Genomic DNA, 18,687 nt, shown 5'->3' on the forward strand with positions numbered 1-18,687 from the left:
CTAAAGAGAAAGACAGAAAAAGTCGGTAACGGTGGTCCCAGAGGGGCTAGCAGGCATGGGCTGGTTTCTGCGGAGGACGGATTCTTGCCCTGGCCTTCCAAGAGTTTTCCACAGCAAACAGGCAGGAGCACCCCCAGGGTGACCAGAGAGAGGCCACGAGACTGTGCCTCAAGGCTGTGGGTGCTAAGCCTGAACCATCTCCGATCAGCCGCCTCTCCTCTGCCACCTCTCATTTCTGATCAAGAAGAGCAGGGGCCGTGAGGGGCACCGTTTTATCTGCTGAGCTTGAGGCCACCATGAATTGGCATCAATTCAGTGCGTGCCTGGCTATAATCATTTCCACTTTAAAAACATGAAGCAAATAAGGCAACATGGCAGGCTTTGATGACGGCTGACAGTGGGGTTTCATCATACTATGTGCTGCATTTTGAGTGGTGAACCAATGTATTATAAAAACACTGCTTTAAAGTAAAAGAAGTGGGGGAAAGTATATTACGAAATGAAAATCCCTCAAATTTTCAACACACGCTAGAAAAGAATAGCAAGGGCTCTTAGCACCATGCTTATAGTCTGTTCTCCCATCTAGGTTGGGCTTTTTATTTTTAAAAAACACTCTTCAGATTTAAAAAAATAACACATGCTCATTGCGAGCCCAAATGGAGGGAGGGTGAGGGAGAAAGGGGGAACAGATGACAAGGTCACATGTAACCTCCACCCTGGAGGTCGCCCAGCAGAGAACTGGGTGAGGGAGACGTCAGATGGTGTAAGATATGATAAAATAATAATTATTTAGAAATTATCAAGGGTTCAGGGAGAGGGTGGTCAGGGAGGGAGGGGGACAACTGAGGAGCTGAGTCCAAGGGCTCAAGTAGAAAGCAGGTGTTTGAGAATGATGATTTCAAAATACGTACGAATGTGCTGGACACAAATGATGTATGTACGGATTGTGAACAGAGTTGTATGAGCCCCTAATAAAATGATTAAAAATTAAAAAGTACCCCAATTCAAGTAAAATGCCTTACCATTTCAGGCATTTTCCTTGCTCCGTCACATGTGTAAAACACGTTGATTGTCGTGCACTGCTTTCTTTCTCTTGCCACACTGGGAGAGCTCTACCAACCCTGGGAGAGCAGGCTCTCAACGTGCATCGTACAGGCTGTGCTTGCAGCGTGAAGCTGTTTCTTTCACCGCTCAGAAAACGTTGTACTAGTGTCTTTGTGCCTCCCAGTTCCCATCTGGCCCAGTTCTGACTCAAAGGTCACACACATTTTCCCAGCTTTTCCACACTCTGCCCATCAGCTTTCCCAGAAGCCGTGCAAGTGTGTGCTCTGAGCCCAGTGCACCCGCAAACCCCCCCTGCACCACCTCCTACAGGGAGGACTCCTCGTTTTTAAATCACCCCAACCCTAGAGCAAAAGAGGGGCGATAAAAAAAGAGGGGCCTCGCCCCGCCAGACATGAAAGCGACTGTCCAGTCATCTACAGGGGCAGCTGGGAAGTACGCAAAGAGGGCACTGATGGAAACACAACTTTGAGTCTACTCTTTTGTGCCATTTTGAGCCATGTAAATGTTTTAACAACCCCAAAGTAAAAATAAAATGGGGGAAACAGCAAACGGGAAGTGAAGGCAAACAAATAATAACAGAACCTAAATGTATATGAAATTGACAACATGCTCTCTTTGAGATAGGAATTACTTCAAGAACTTTCACACACTACACTCTGACTATGCATCCTTGGTACAGTCAGAGAGTAAGATTAAAAACTGTGAAGAACATAAAGTATTCCCTAGCGCTGTTCCCAAAAGGCAAAGCAGCGCTGCACAGTCATCTGCTAAGTAAAGCTCTTGTTTTCTGGGAGCCATCGTCCTCAAAAAATGCACAAGGACGAGCGCATTTAGGGTGAGCGTCTGCCTCCAGCTCTCACACAGGAAAGCTCCAAGGGCACTCTGCGCACTGGTTTTGAATCCCGCCTGGGTCACCCGTGTACTGGGTAGGCTGGAGCATCCTTGCTCTTTGATTTCCCATCGATAAACTGGGTCTCTGAACAGAATCAAATGGGGGATTCCAAATATTTATCAACAAATGAATTTTCCCACAAACTTTTTGAAGCTCCTTCATACATCTCATAGGATTATTGGGGAGACTAAGTTAATCTGTGTAAAGTGCTTAAACAAGAGTGTGGTACATTACGTGCTTTAAAAAATTGCCTTTGATTTCAATTCCACCGAACCTTATAAGATTACAGTTCATTGAGCATCTGTGTCTTTGCCTTTAGCATTACCTGAATTGAGCAAAAGAACTCAAAATGCTCAACAAGTGCTCATGGCTGGCACTGACCCCGTGGCAGGAGTCAATGCACCACAGCCTGGAAGAGCGAGTTGTCCTGAGCAAACAGGAGAGATCGGCATGAAGAACGCCCTCTGAGTGAGTCCCCGGTGGCACTTGCTGTAAATCTCAACCCAGCAATCGGCATGCTCAGGAAAAGAAAGCAGTATGAACAGCTCACTGGTGCCAGTCAGTCCACCAGCAGCTCCATGGCCTGCCTGCGTCCAACCAGTTTCTGGCTGACAAAGCAAAACTTTTTCTTGCAAGAAAAAAACGCATCAAAAAGAGCTACAAAAAAAAAAGGTGAAGAAGAAACTATGTTCTAGGGATCCAAGGTAGATGATCCCTTCAGGACCAGTGGTGCGAATGGCAAACCCGGGAGAGTGGAGTAGAGAGGGGGAACCGAGTACAGGGATCTACAGGTGACCTCCTCCCTGGGGGATGGACAACAGAAGAGTGGGGTTAGGGAGCCACCGGACAGTATGAGATATGACAAAATAATAATTTATAAGTTATCAAGGGTTCATGAGGGAGGGGGGAGCGGGAGGGAAGTGGAAAAAATTAGCTGATGCCAGGGGTTTAGGTGGAGAGCAAGTGTTTTGAGAATGATGAGGGCAACAAGTGTGCAGATGTGCTTTACACAAGTGACGTATGTATGGACTGTGATAAGAGTTGTATGTGCCCCCAATAAAATGATTTTAAAAAACTAAAGGAACTATGTTCTACTAGCCCTATGTGAAAAGCCCCGTAGCACTGATATTTAAAGAAAAGTGCTAAAAAAAAGTGAAGAACTTCTGGGGAAACAAGAGAGTCTGGTTCAGTTGGCGCCCTTGTCGGCGCTGAACGAGGCCTTGCGTTGAAATGGGCAGGTCAGGAAAGACCGCAGTGCGGCTCTTTGCGAAAGCAGTGACTCCACCGTTGTACCTTTACTGCTGTTCTACTTTTAATGACGTCTGTGTCTTGTCAGGTGACATGTCAAATACCGGTCACACCATCCTCCACCCATTTATACTTCCTTGGGGAAGTATAAATCAGAAGAATATGTTTGCAACGTAATTCTTTACTGAGCATGTCCCTACATACTATCTTCACTCTGTGGCCAATCTCACCCGAAACTAGAACAAGCCACCTAATTTACCCTGAGAGGCCAATGAATCTTAACCTACTTTCCTGAAGGGGTCGGGGTGGGGGAAGAGGGCAAGAAACTACTCAATCATTTTGGAAAAGAACCCATATTCTAAAGAGTGATATTTATGATCACACAAATTGGAACAATTCAATTCTACATGCCTAAACTTCATGGAAAAACATCTAGAAGGAGCAATGTTACCAAGGACAGCTGGCTACCCTGATTATGGATGGTGAATAAAAGTATTATCACAATACTAAAGTTCTTGATTCTGATAAGTGTCTATGGTTTTAGAAGATAATGCCGTTGTTCTTAGGGAATCTGCATCTGGAGGCAAAAGAGTACGATATTTGCAAGTGACATACAAGAAGGCTTCAACAAGCTTGTGGAAAAATGGAGTTCAAAGACATTGGAATCTTTCCATGAACTTTCCGAAGATCTAGAAGTAAAACTTTATGATGCCTAAAACTGAAACAGACAGGAAAAAGAAGCATATGAGATATTAAAAGCAGGTGGGATAAACTGTTACCTACGGATGAATCTGGTTAGAGTTGGTGTAACATTTTGAGAGTATAACAAACAAAGGGTGGAGGGTTCTGGTCACACAAAGGTCCCCGTGTGCGTGACTCACCTGCCTCTCGCTCACTCGAAGGGGACCAAACACAATGCATTGGATGAGCTTAGCCACCAACATCAACACACAGCACGCAGTATTTACCAGGACCTGCATGCAAAACAAAAAGATGTTTATTTTCTCCTGTGAAAATAAAAGCAGCCCTAGAAATGATCGTGTAGGATTTCTACCATCATTTCCACGCTCTACAACGGACAGAGTACACTGTATGGGAGGGGCAACACGAGGAGGAGCAGGGAGAAGATCAGCTTTCTAGTTAATTTGGTCCCAACCTGCTCCTTCTGGCAGCCTCCCTTCCTTTGAATTCTAACAACATTGTAGGTAAAGTATCCTCTCACAGAGGGGTCACAGGAAAGGGATGAGTCATTCAGGGCGCAGTAAGGCACCGACGAAACACACAATATTCCCCTGGTGCCTTGAGGCTCCTCAGCCCCCACTATCATGATCCCAGTCCTGCCTTTCACTGTGGGCTAGGCCGGAGCATGTACACAGTTACAGATCAGAAAGAAGAGCTCACAACACACAGAATCCAGGAACAGGAATAGGACTAGTGATACCCGGAGGGCACGGGGAAGGTGGGGAGCAGAGGGGAGGAAAGGGGAACCAATCTCGATTACCTGATCCACACATAACCGCCCACCCTCCCAAGAGGACAAACAACAGAAGCCATGGGGGAAGGGAGACAGCAGTTGGTATAAGATATGAAAATAATAATAATTTATGATTTATCAAGGGGTCATGGGGCAGCTGATACCAAGGGCTCAATAGAAAGTAAATGTCTAGAAGATAATGACGGTACCATATATACAAATATGCTTGATACAATGGATGCATGCGCTATTACAAGAGCTGAACAGAGCCCTCAATGAAATGTTTGGTTTTTTTTTAAGGCTGGGACACAAGATTTTTTGTTTTGTTTTGTTTTTATCTTTCTTTTAAAGAACAGAACATGGACACTAGTTTTTAAGGAGAAAAATGGAAACTGTTATAAAGGGCTCATCAAAGCAACAAAGTCCCGGAGGAAATTCCAAAAATAGACTTTGGGGCCAGGGCGTGGCACCCCATGCCACACAACTGGAGCACACCCATAAAGGGCAGTAGACAGACCTGGAATTATTTATAGGCATTTCTCTCTTTTTTGCTGTTGGTTTGTTGTTGGTGGTGGTGTTTTGTTTTCATTTTCTCTTGTTGTGTTTTGCTTTGTCTTGTTTCTGTGCTTATTATTCTCGTTGCATGTATACCTAGATAAGCTAGGTAGGATAAACAATCCAGAGAAAACAATGGGACCGACAGTTCTGGGGGCACACGGGAGAGGGGGAGGTTGGGGAAAGGGAGGGGGTACCAACAAGCCCAGGGACAAGGGAACAACAGGTGATCTAAAACTGATGGCAAGGAAGGCAATGGTAGAGCTTGATCTAGGGCAATGTAGCCGAGAGGAATTACCGAAACCCAAATGAAGGCAGAACATGATAATGGGACGAGGCAAGTAAAAGGAAATAGAGGAAAGAACTCGGAGGCAAAGGGCAATGATAGAAGTCTAAATACAGGCATGTACATATATAAACATGTTTTCATATGATAGGGAAATAGATCTATGTACATATATTAATTTGTTAAGTATTAAGGCAGAAGACAGACATTGGGCCTCCACTCAAGTACTCCCTCAATGCAAAAATACTTTGTTCTAATAACCTGGCATTCTGTGATGCTCACCTTCCCTGGCACGATTATTGAAGGCAAAATGGGTGCATAAGAAAATATGGTGAAGAAAGATGATGGTGCCCGGCTATCAAAAGATACAGCATCTGTTATCTTAAAGACTTGAAGACAAAAACAAGCAGCCATCTATCTGAAAAGCAACAAAGCCACAAAGAAGCACACCAGCCTGTGTGATCATGAGGTATCGATGGAATCAGGTATCAGGCACTAAAGATCCAAAGCAAAAAATCTTATCAAAGCAAATGAGGGGGAGGGCGGAGTAGAGACCCAAAGCCCATCTGTAGACAATTGGACATCCCCTGGCCAGTCAGGGTGCAGTATAGCAACAACAAAACACACAACTTTCCTCTAGTTCTCCCTTCCACCCACTGTCATGACCCCAATTCTACCTTATAAATCCAGCTAGATCAGAGCATGTACACTGGTACAGATAAGAACTCGCAACACAGGGAATCCAGGACAGATAAACCTCTCAGGACCCATAATGAAAGTAGCAATACCAGGAGGGGAAGAGAAAGGTGGGGGAGAAAGGGGGGGGAGAAAGGGGGAACCGGTCACATGATCTACATATATAACCCCCTCCCTGGAGACGGACAACAGAAAAGTGGGTAAAGGGAGACAGTGGTCAGTGTAAAACATGAAGAAAAAAAAGCATTTATAAATTATCAAGGGATTATAAGGGAGGGAGGGGAGAAGGAGCTGATATCTAGGGCTCAAGTAGAAAGAAAATGTTCTGAAAAAGATGATGACAACATATGTACAAATGTGCTTGACACAATGGATGATGGATGGATTGTGACAAGAGCTGTAAGTCAACCATAACCTAGACCACACCCATAGGACAAAACCATGACCATGATCTGTAAATCACCCCCCACCCCCAGCAGAACAGGATTTTAAAATACCAGACATCCTCTAGTTCAGCCACACCTAACATACTTGAAGAGAGGTGATGAAATTACATTCAGTCATGCAATCACGTTTCTCTCCAAAACAACATTCCCACACATTTGGAAAACAGAATAAAAAACACTTACTCTTATTGGAACTTCTTTTTTATTTTTAAACATTTTATTTGGGGCTCATACAACTCTTATCACAATCCACACATATACATACATCAATTGTATAAAGCACATCTGTACATTCTTTGTCCTAATCACTCTCAAAGCATTTGCTCTCCACTTAAGCCCTCTGCATCAGGTCCTCTTTTTTTTATTTTTTCCCCTCCCTCCCCGCTCCCCCCTCCCTCATGAGCCCTTGATAATCCACAGATTGTTATTTTGTCATATCTTGCCCTATCCGACATCTCCCTTCCCCCACTTCTCTGCTGTCCATCTCCCAGGGAGGAGGTCACATGTGGATCCTTGTAATCAGTTCCCCCTTTCCAACCCACTCACCCTCTACTCTCCCAGCCTCGCCCCTCACACCCCTGGTCCTGAAGGTATCATCCACCCTGGATTCCCTGTGCCTCCAGCTCCCATATGCACCAGTGTACAACCTCTGCCCTATCCCGCCCTGCAAGGTAGAATTCAGATGATAGTAGTTGGGGGGAGGAAGCATCCAGGATCTGGGGGAAAGCTTAATTGAACTTCTTAAAGAAGTGTTGTGAAATTGAAAAAAATAAGGTTATATTATGACAAGTCTGTATCTTTGAATCAGTAAAAAGAAAGAAAATCAGAAAGCTAATGACTACAGATACCCCATCACTTAATGTTAACCATTTGCTACTTGAATCTAACTGAAAGAACTGAAAATTAGCAGGGTGAAGGAGGAAAAGCAGGTGTGAGAAAGCACAGTGACACTAGAAAGGGAATGTTCTGGGTCAGACTAGGCCCCAAGGCCCCACGCACTGCAGAAACCCCTCTACAGCAAGCAGGAAAATCAGCGCCAAACGAAAGCCAGGCACTCTGGGTTTTAGGAGACAAGGCGACGTGAACAGAATCTTCCTACCCCAGAGGCTGGGGGCCAACAGCGGGACAGAGGGAAGGTCTGGCCCGCTGGCCTGGGAGGGGAATGGACCCGAGCCGAGCCAGCCCTGCTTCCCCAGGGATCCAGGGTGCTGGGGAGCTACATGCCCACACATTTGCAAGTGGACTAGGCCACAGAGTGGGTGTGAGGTGGTTTTCTTTTCTCTCTCTCTCTCTCTTTGTTGCAGCTCCTCATTGAACCCTAGCCATGTGCCCTTTTTTCCTCCTCTGTAAGCCCTGGGAGCTGAGGAAAGAGATGCCAGCTACAAACTCCTTGAAGTTCTCTCTGCCAGCAGGGAGCACCTGCTCACATAACCCTGGAAAATTACTCCCACCGCAGAGCCATCCACTCTCCCCTCCCCAAAACCAGTTCTCTGGGGCTGAGGAAGAGTCCGGCCAAACAACACACATTTTTTTCCTTTTCCTTTCTTTTTATTTTTTTGGGGTGTGTGTGTGATTTTTATTTGTCCTTTCCTGCATCACTTGAGAGAGTCAATGGTCCCCACAAGACTACGCCACTTTCCCAATTGAACTTCTGATTTCATGGAGACAGGAGTCAATCTTGGCCCACACCAAGAAGCAGAAAAGACTGGCACAAACAAATGACCAATGCACAGATCAAAATTCGATTAAAACTAAGGTAAGAGAAATAGACAACACTTTAAAAGAGCAAGGAAAAAATGAAAGCAATGGGCAGCCAAATTAGCTTGAAGAAAAATCTGTCAATTCCGATTTCCGAGAAGATCAATAAAACTGAGCAAGAAAATCGAAAGAAAGCCCAAGAGGGGCACTATCAAGAGGAACAACTCTAGTCTCATTGGGATTCCAGAACAAGAAGGTGTGGGAAACTGAGACCCAGGAAGAGAGTATAAGCAGACAAATCCTCTACGCTCATAATTGGAGTCTGTTAGGCTGACTCCAGAGGCCATGCAGCTGAACCCGTCACAATCTCCTAACTAAAAATTATTCCCCACCATGTCCTTCCACCCACACCTCCATACACACCACACACCACCACCACCACCCCGATAATGCCAATTTGAAAATGCTACTTACAAGCTCGTGGCTGCTTACTATGATTAAAGGTTATCTGCCTTCTTGAGCAATCAGACCTATTGTGCACCCCACCCTAAAGACAGCCTACTTCCTTCTGATAAGAATCTCAGATTGTTCCCCTAAGGTCAAGCCAGCTCAGGGACGACCAAGGCTACGTTGCCATATTAACTCTATGAACTGCCCATCCTGTTACGTATGCCCCTTCCTGTCACGGGTATGCCCCTACCTCCCCTTCCGTCGCGGGTATGCCTAGTACCTCCCCTTCCTGTCGCGGGTATGCCTAGTACCTCCCCTTCCTGTCGCGGGTATGCCTAGTACCTCCCCTTCCTGTCGCGGGCATGCCCCCCCCTAGTACCTCCCCTTCCTGTACGGGCATGCCTAGTACCTCCCCTTCCTGTACGGGTATGCCTAGTACCTCCCCTTCCTGTACGGGTATGCCTAGTACCTCCCCTTCCTGTCGCGGGCATGCCCCCCCCTAGTACCTCCCCTTCCTGTCACGGGTATGCCTAGTACCTCCCCTTCCGTCACGGGTATGCCCCTACTACCTCCCCTTCCGTCACGGGTATGCCTAGTACCTCCCCTTCCTGTACGGGTATGCCCCCCCTAGTACCTCCCCTTCCTGTACGGGTATGCCTAGTACCTCCCCTTCCTGTACGGGTATGCCTAGTACCTCCCCTTCCTGTACGGGTATGCCCCTACTACCTCCCCTTCCTGTACGGGTATGCCCCCTACTACCTCCCCTTCCTGTACGGGTATGCCCCCTAGTACCTCCCCTTCCTGTCACGGGTATGCCTAGTACCTCCCCTTCCTGTCACGGGTATGCCCCTAGTACCTCCCCTTCCTGTACGGGTATGCCCCCCTAGTACCTCCCCTTCCTGTACGGGTATGCCCCCTACTACCTCCCCTTCCTGTACGGGTATGCCCCTACTACCTCCCCTTCCTGTACGGGTATGCCCCCTAGTACCACCCCTTCCTGTACGGGTATGCCCTAGTACCTCCCCTTCCTGTACGGGTATGCCTAGTACCTCCCCTTCCTGTACGGGTATGCCCCCTACTACCTCCCCTTCCTGTACGGGTATGCCTAGTACCTCCCCTTCCTGTACGGGTATGCCCCCTACTACCTCCCCTTCCTGTACGGGTATGCCTAGTACCTCCCCTTCCTGTACGGGTATGCCTAGTACCTCCCCTTCCTGTACGGGTATGCCCCCTACTACCTCCCCTTCCGTCACGGGTATGCCTAGTACCTCCCCTTCCTGTACGGGTATGCCCCTACTACCTCCCCTTCCTGTACGGGTATGCCCCCTACTACCTCCCCTTCCTGTACGGGTATGCCCCCTACTACCTCCCCTTCCTGTCACGGGTATACCTAGTACCTCCCCTTCCTGTTAAGCACGTGGCTTGCATGCCCCACGTTTATATAAACCTGCGGGAGATTATATTAACCCTCCCTCTCTGGTTCCAGACTCCATGAAAGAACTAAGCCCTTGCTTGTCTGTTGTCTCCTTAATTTTTCCTTGCAATTACACAACCACTCCTTGGGACCCTAATCTGTTGTGGAGGCTGATCACCCACAGAAACAAAAAACTCAGGGAAAATGGTACATAACCTCCTGGAAGGAAACTTCCCTAACATCACAATGGGAGAAAAGAGCTATTCAAGAAGCTGAGCGATCCCCAAAGAAAATCACTGTGACACACTGTTGTCGATTTTTCCACTATCAAGGACAAGGAGAGAACCGTGATGGAAGCTCAAGGAAAAAAAGAATAGTTACCTACAAAGGAAAACCAAAAGCCAGAATTTTCCAGCAGCAAACATGCAGACAAGAAGGCAATGGATGGCATGTATAAAACTCTGGAATAAAAAAAAGCCAACCAGGAATCTTATACCCAGCTAAAGTTTCCCTCAAAAACAGCAGAGAAATAAAGGCATACCCAGACAAGTACACATTTTTTAAAATGTGTAAAAACGAGACTAGCTTTACCAAATGTACTAAGAAGAGTCCTTTGGACAGAGAATCAATAATAACCGAAGACATAAACCCAAGATCAACATACAACATCATCACCACGAAATCAACCTACAGTATTCAAAATAAAACATTTACAAGACTGAAAATAGAGCACAAGATTTCAATCACTGAAGGAGAACACAGAGAAAATGGGGGAGGAAGGGTGTGATTTTTAAAAAAACCATTAAAAGATAAAGGTACATCTAGACAGTTGTTCACAAAAGACACTTAAATATGGGAAGAAAAATATTAAATAACAAGGCAACTTCAGGAATATGGAAAAGTCTCATTAAAATAGTAAGAGGACCCGACCTGATCCCACCACACCGAGGAAAAGCACTGGGGGAGTGCAGCGGAACAGCAAGGCAATGGAGCGGCAAGGTTCCTAAGGAATGCTGAAAGTGGACTTTGGGGCCAGGGCGCGGTGCCCCAACAGACTAGACTGGAAAACACTCCTAAAGGCCAACAAACGACCCTTGAACTAACTAAAAAAATAAAAATAAAATAGTAAGAGGAAATTGGGAAAATGCTACTAAAAAGTAAAATAACAACCAAGGGGAAAATAGGTAAGAAAATAAGAAAATTCACAAACAAAAATCAGCACAGAAGTCCATGAAGAAGAAACCAATACCACCACACACCAGCAAAATGATAGCAACACGCCCATACATATCAATAATGACATTGAAAGTAAACAATGAAATGCACCGGTCAGGAGACAGAAAGTAGCAGATTGGATAAGAAAACAGCATCCATCAATATGCTGCTTACAAACCACAGATCTTGGACACGAAGACAGAAATAGACCTGTCTTCAAACAGCCATCATCTAAATGAGGTGTCAACCAAGTCCACGTGGAAAAGGCACACCAGTCTGTGTGACCCAAGGAGTGTAAATAATATATTCAAATCTGAAGGAGGGAATGGTTATCAGGGCTGAAATTGTGAAGTGCTAGTTTGCAGAAGGCTACGGATGACAGTGGAAGCCCAAAGCCCATTTGCAGGACCATAGTTGAGGGACGTGAAGAGCCTGGTTAGCAGACAGAGTATTGTAGAGATGTTTAGAGTCGATTAAAATGTGACATCAGATTTAATCCCCTTTTGGACACATGTAAAAGTATTAGCAGGCAACAAAAAAAAAGTTAAAGGCAGCTACACACGAAGGAAACCTCCAATGAGTCCCCTCTGCCCACACAGCAGGATGTGAACTGCCTTGCTGTCATTACCAAATCACTGGGAGGTAGATGACGACATATATAACCAGGTTAAAGTCCAATAATTTATCATCTGATCTCCCTTTTGACTCATTTTAAAGTTGTTCTAGTCTTTACTATTTCTATTTTATTTCCAACTACTTTTTCACTATATTATTTTGCTATTTTTTAAATTAAAAGATCATTTTATTGGGAGCTCTTACAACTTTTATAACAATCCATACATCGATGTATCAAGCTTATATGTACATATGTTGCTATCGTTTTCTTCTAGACATTTACTTTCTATTGAGCCCTTGGGATCAGCTTTCCCCCGCCCCCATCCTTTTGACCCCTTTATAAATTATTATTTTCATATCTTATACCAACCACTGTCTCCCTTCCCCTGTGGTTTCTGTTGTTCATTCCACTGGAGGCAGGGTTATGTCGATCATTGCAATCAGTTCCCCCTTCCTCCCCTCACCGCCCCACCTTTCCCTACAATTCTGGTATCACTACTCCCATTCCTGTTCCTGAATTCCGTGTGTCTTGAGCTCTTATCTCTCTCTCTCTCTTTTTATAGATATCAAATTTTATTAGTGGTTAGTTTACAGAACTAGGATCAGTTTACAGAAAGTGGGGGGTGGAGGGTAGAGGTGATAGAAAAACTACATAGATTAGATTCTTGTAATTGCTGTTGGTAAGGCTTAAACCTGTAAATAACTGAACAGGCAAAAGTTGTGAGACAGATATACAAGGAGGCTTCAAAAAGTTTGTGGGAAACTTCCATTATTTTAAAATTGATCTGCAGTCATCACTGGGACGATTTGCTGATCTGTCTGCTAGCCTGCTCTTCCACCTGCATGGCCAAGCACAGGGCCTTCATGAAGCCTTGCAGGGCGGAGAGGTATTGGTAAAGTTGGCGAGGGTGGATTCTGCTTTGTTCTAAGCGGTCTCCAGGTCACAGTTAAGCTGTTTGGTCATCTCAGGAGAGCATAAGTCAGGTGGGCCCTTGCTCTGAGCTGGAGAGGTGCGAGGAGTCTCGGGCAGAAGACACCGCTGAGAGCACCAGCTACGAAGTGTTCAGGCTGCGGGTTCTTTTCTGGCACTGGGCTCCCCCAACCTCTAATCTCTTATCTGCTCCTGTGCCCATCTCTAACTCGCAGTGAGAGGCAGGACTGGGGTCATGGTAGTGAGGGGTGAGGAAGCCTCAAGAAACCAGAGGAGAATTGTGTGTTTCATTGGTGTTGTACTGTGCCTTGGTTGACGCATCCCTTTCCTGTGACCCCTCTGTGAGGGGCTATTTTGTGAAGCTGGATTCATGGTTCCTTGGAAGTTGGGCGGGGGGGAGGGGGGGGCGGCAATTGGGAGCTAGTACCAAGGAGCACAATAAAAAAAGAAAATGTTCTAAAATTAATTGTGGTGATGATTGCACAAGACTTCTTGATGTGAGTGAACTATTGAATTGCATAATTGGATGGTGTCCTAATACAACTGTTGATTGGAAATAAAAACAAATTTCAACAGACTTATAAGAAAGAGACCAAACTTGCAGAAAAAAGGAAAAAAGCCAGGGCCAAACTGCTTCACAAGAGAATCCTACCAAACATTCAGAAGAGTTGACACCAATTCTACACAAACTATCCCATAATACAGAAAAGGAGAGCAAACCCCAGAATCTGCTGTACACCGTGATCATAACCCTGACACCCCAAACCAGGCAAAGACACGAATTACCGGAATAGAAAAGCATAGATCGATATCCCTTATGAACATGGATGCAAAACTTGTCAGCAAAATCTTGGCAATAGAATTTAACAACACGTATTAAAAATAATAGCTCACGATCAAGTGGTGTTTACACCAGGTAAGCAATGATGATTAAACTTTCTAAACCAATCACTGAGATCCACTTTATACATAGAACCAAAGATAAGAACTGCAGATAAGAACTACATGCTGTATACCAATGAGGGGAGCTCTGAAAGGGAAATCAAGAAAGCAGTAACATTTACAAAAGCCATCCTAAGGATGGAGTTCTTAAGAATAAACCCAATGATAGATAAAAGCCTGTACAAAGAAAATCACAAAGCACTACTGAAGAATCCAGAAGAGACCCACATGAAGGGAAGAATGCTCCATGCTCACAGATGCTGTTGCTTGTTTCCAACTCTGAAAGCCCCTCCTGTGCACAAGAGAACAAAACACTGCCGACTCCTACACCATCCTCACAACTGTTCTTGGTCCGAGTGCCCTGTTGCAGCCACCAGGTCAATCCATCATGGTGAGGGCCTTCTTATTTTTCACTGTCCCACTCCTTTGCTAAGCAGGATGTCCTTCTCCTGACAGCAAGTCCAAAGGACTTGAGATGAAGTCTCACCACTTGGCCGCAAAGGAACATTCTTGTACTGTGTCTCAGATCTATTTGTTCTTTTGACAGCCAATGGTACGTTCAATATTCTTTGCCAGCACCGTGATCCAAGTGCATCAATTCTTCTTCGGTCTTCCTTATTTCATGCCCAACTTTCACACGGAGAGGAGGTGACTGAAAATACCATGGCTTGTGTCAGGCACACTTTAGTCCTCAAAGTAGCATCCCTGCATTTCAACACTTTAAAGAGGGCTTGTGCAGCAGATGTACCTGATGCAATGTGTCCTAACTGCTGATTCCAGGAGCACTGATTGTGGATCTAAGCAAGAGGAAAATCCTTGACAACTTCAATCTTTTCTCCGTTTATCATGAGAATGATTACCTACTAGTTGTGATGATTTTGGTCTTCTTTACGCTGGGTTTTGTAATCCATACTGAAGGCTGCAATCATTGATCACCAGCAGGTGCACAAAACAATCGCCCTTTGTCAGCAAACAAGGTGTGTCCGTTGCCTATCACAGGTTGTTAGGAAGCCTTCCCTCAATCCAGATGCCACAATCTTCTTCATCTTATATGCTCAAGGGTAGGAAGGCTTAAGCTTGTGAAGATGCCGGTATTACCCAGAGAAAGCTATAAATACCATGCAATTCCCATCCAGCTCCAATCCAGTTCATTCTTTAAGGAAAAACTAATGAGCAACTTTAGATGGAGAGTACAGAAATTCAGGATAAGCAGAGAACTACATAAGAACAAAGTAGGAAGCTTCTCACGGCCCAGCCTCAAAGCCTGTTACACAGTCACCACCGTGGAACAATAAAGAACTCAGCATAGAGAACACAAATAAACCCATCCACCTACGGACCACTAATCTTTGACCTAGGATCAATGAAGAGGAAATGGAGATGAGAGTCACTCCCACAAATGGCCCTGGCCACATTGGATTTCCATCAGCAGAAGAATCAAGCAGGACCTATACCTCCCTCACCCCACATTAAAAAAGGAAGTCAAGACTGGTTAAAGGTCTAACTATAAGTCCCAGCGCTACAGAGACCATCAACGAGAAAACCAAAACAAATGTAAGGGCCCCTAGGACAGGCATAATCATACTAACAAACTCCATGATTAGTACACACAAACACGCACACAGAACAGAAAACAAATGACTTGGACCTTCTGAAAACAAATGTGTGTGTGTGTGTGTGTGTGTGTGTGTGTGTGTGCATCCAACCCCAAACACCAAAGTCAACTAGCTGTGTCTGTTTCCGGGAGTAGAAAGCTACATGTTGGGGTAATCCAGCCCCTAACACATCATCACGGGTCCGGTAGGTGCAACTGTACAGAGATAATAAGTAAAGATCATAGTAAAGTCATAGAGAGCATGAGAGACAGAAGAGAGATTAAAATAATGGAGTCAGACACATTTCATGGGAGCAATGCTCACCTCAGCCTCACTTGGTGGTCCTCGTGGACAGAGGGGGAGGGGAAGGAGGACAAGGGGAAAGGGAACAGGGGAGAGGGGAGGGGGAACCCAAGAGAGAGCTCTCTCTTGCTAACCCAGGCCTATATACCTTGGGGGGAGTGCAAGCCCACTAATTACAGGTAAAGACATGCTTCACAGGAAGGGGTTGCACTATAGGTTATACAGCAATGAGAGGGGGACAATCTAGGGACATACACGCAATAGGAAGAGGAGGGATTGGGGGTATTCATGTAATAAGAAGGGAGGAACCTAGGTTCAGGATGGCAGCCTAATTCTGGATGTCACTGAGCCTGTTTGATCTGTCCTCTGAATCTCCAAAGAAACCATTATCAGTAGGGTGTAAACACCTACAAGCACTAAATGGATGACTGTAAGCCTTTAGGGAGAAGCAGCCCATTGCCTTTAACAGCAGAGAGCAGACCCTACCAGTCCAGACAGTTGTTTGGCAACTGACTGCCTTCAGGGAGGTAACTTGACCATCATTTACCACTAGCTGCAAGCAGTGTCCTAAGTCTAACATGTTTGGAGGAGCTGACTTGGGAGAAATCTTTCTGCTTCCCACAGCTACATCTTCCTCCTGTGGAGTGGCTGGTATATTTAAACAGCTGACCTTGTCGTTAGCGACCCAAGGCATAACCGGCCACACCACCAAGGCTCCAAAAGACCCCACCAAGAGAGTAAATGGGAATACACAGACGAGGAAAAACTTGTTTGCAACAACATACTGGACAAAGACTAATCTCCAACACGCCTCAACACGAAATGGATCGAGCAAATGGGTAGCAGGCATGAACAAACAGTTCTCCACAGAAGACACCAAGGTGGTCAACGAACATATGAAGACATGCTTATTATCACTTGCCATCTGGAGATGGGAATCAACACACAATGAGACACCAGTTTCCATCAACACTGACAGCAAAGTTTAAAAAACAACAACAACCAGAAAACAACAAATGCTGGAGACATTGGAATTCTCACGCATTGCTGGTGGGACTGTGAAATGTGCAACCGATGTAGAAAGCCATATGGAGTCACCTCGAACAGCTATGACTAGACATTACTGCCCATGACCCAGAAGTCCCTTTGCTGGATATATGCCTTCAAGCCGTTAAGAGCCGAAACCGGAGCAGACATACACACACGTGTTCATGGCAGCTCTGTGAGGTGGTGAGAAGCTGGAAACAACCTAACTGCCCATCAGTAGAGGAAGGCTAAAGAAACTGCGACACACGCCCACAATGGAACACTCCCAGATGAAGCCACAAGGCTCCTCGAGGCATGGATGGACCTGGGACCATTGTGCTGAAGGAAAGTAGTCCTTCACAAAAGGACAGGTATGACACGCATGGTACCCCGGTCATTAAGAAAAACATCAAGACAGGGGTTTCCATACATATCCAAGGAAACAAACGTGGATGGTCACCAGAAAGGGAGGGCAAGGGAGAGACCAAGCAATAGGTTAGAAGGGAGACAGAGGCTTCATGTGGGTGAAGGTGGGCAGTTTCCCACAAGGACACACACACACACACACTCACCGCCACTGCGTGAGAGAATCCACCTCGGAGAGCCCAAAGCACAGGGGAACTCTGCCCCTGTGGGTTTCCAAGGCAGCAAGTCTTTAAAGGAGGCGAAAGGCGCCTCTTTCTCCAACAGAGGGAGCGGAGAAATCAAGGGGGGGTGGCGGGGTGGGGAGGGAAACGTGTTCAAGGGAGATATTGGAGGCTTGACAAGTCGTTTCAGTTGTCATATACAGAATCGACGAACTGAAAGGTAAACTCCTAGCTAATTCACATAAACTTAAATTTTTTTCTAAGTGAAAGCTTTGAAGGGCTGGCTGGAAGCAAGTAAATATCATTTTAAGATTACAAACAAAGTTAAGGAGGGAAACAAGCAATAACTGTTCTATTAATCTCACCTCCAGTACATGATGAGGCTCACGGCCAGAAGGCTAATTTGAACCACTACCTATCCACTTAGGCAACAGTGAAAGTTCTGCTCATTAGCCAGCTAATTTCCCCTGGCTGCAGAATCTAAACTTCCATGCACCCTAAGTGCAGGGAGCAAGTGGGAACCATCTCAGGTCCATCAAGGAGACCAGTCCAAGAAGCTTGAAATACCCACTCAGCGGACTATCACGGCGCCTGCAAACTAACTCAGCAGCTCTAAACGTACTAGCATCATTAGGAGCCTTCGAGAGGAATCATTCTTTAAGCAAAGAAAAAAATGTGGCTACACTCGCCTCGGTATAGAAAGAACACAGGTGGGACTTAGAAAGAGTCCATTCTCTTGATGTTCCTCACAGGTGCACAGAGCCCTGGCGGCACAGGGGTGACACGGTGGGCTGCTAACAGCAGGGTGGGCAGTTTGAAACCACCTGCGGCTCCGGGGGTGAAAGACCTGGTTCCCTACTCCCATACAGAGTTCTGGTCTCAGGAACTCACAGGGACAGTCCTGCCTTGTCCTGCAGAGTCGTGTGAGTCAGGATCAATCGACTCGATGGCAGTGAGTCTGGTTTTCGAGTATGTATGCATACATGATTACGAATGAGCTAGGTCAATTTGGGTACGTCAGTCCCCCCCTTACCCTTGGAGACACCTTCCAAGAACCTCCTACCACTAAGGATCCCCAAACAGCGGATGGTACCAGTATACAGAACCCAATATACGCTGGGGTTTTTTCCCCTTACACACACAGGACAGGTATCAGGGCACCCTGGGCTGGCAGGGTTCACCCTTAGGGCACCAGCGGGTCACAGCACGGCCATTCACTGGAGCACAAGTGCTGTGGCCATCTGAGTCT

At 45.9% G+C, this 18,687-nt stretch overlaps 1 protein-coding gene across 2 annotated transcripts in view; it reads right to left on the minus strand.

Annotated features, from left to right (window-relative positions):
• The window catches only part of AMFR (autocrine motility factor receptor), a 54,625-nt gene that overhangs the window by 27,143 nt on the left and 8,795 nt on the right, over positions 1 to 18,687 (minus strand). For both annotated transcript variants that reach the window (XM_075537326.1, XM_075537327.1), the window contains exon 2: positions 4,087 to 4,179. In XM_075537326.1, coding sequence (XP_075393441.1) covers positions 4,087 to 4,179 — 93 coding nt within the window. The remainder of the gene's footprint in view (positions 1 to 4,086; positions 4,180 to 18,687) is intronic.

This window comes from Tenrec ecaudatus, chromosome 18 (genome assembly GCF_050624435.1).
Source record: "Tenrec ecaudatus isolate mTenEca1 chromosome 18, mTenEca1.hap1, whole genome shotgun sequence".
Taxonomy (NCBI): domain Eukaryota; kingdom Metazoa; phylum Chordata; class Mammalia; order Afrosoricida; family Tenrecidae; genus Tenrec; species Tenrec ecaudatus.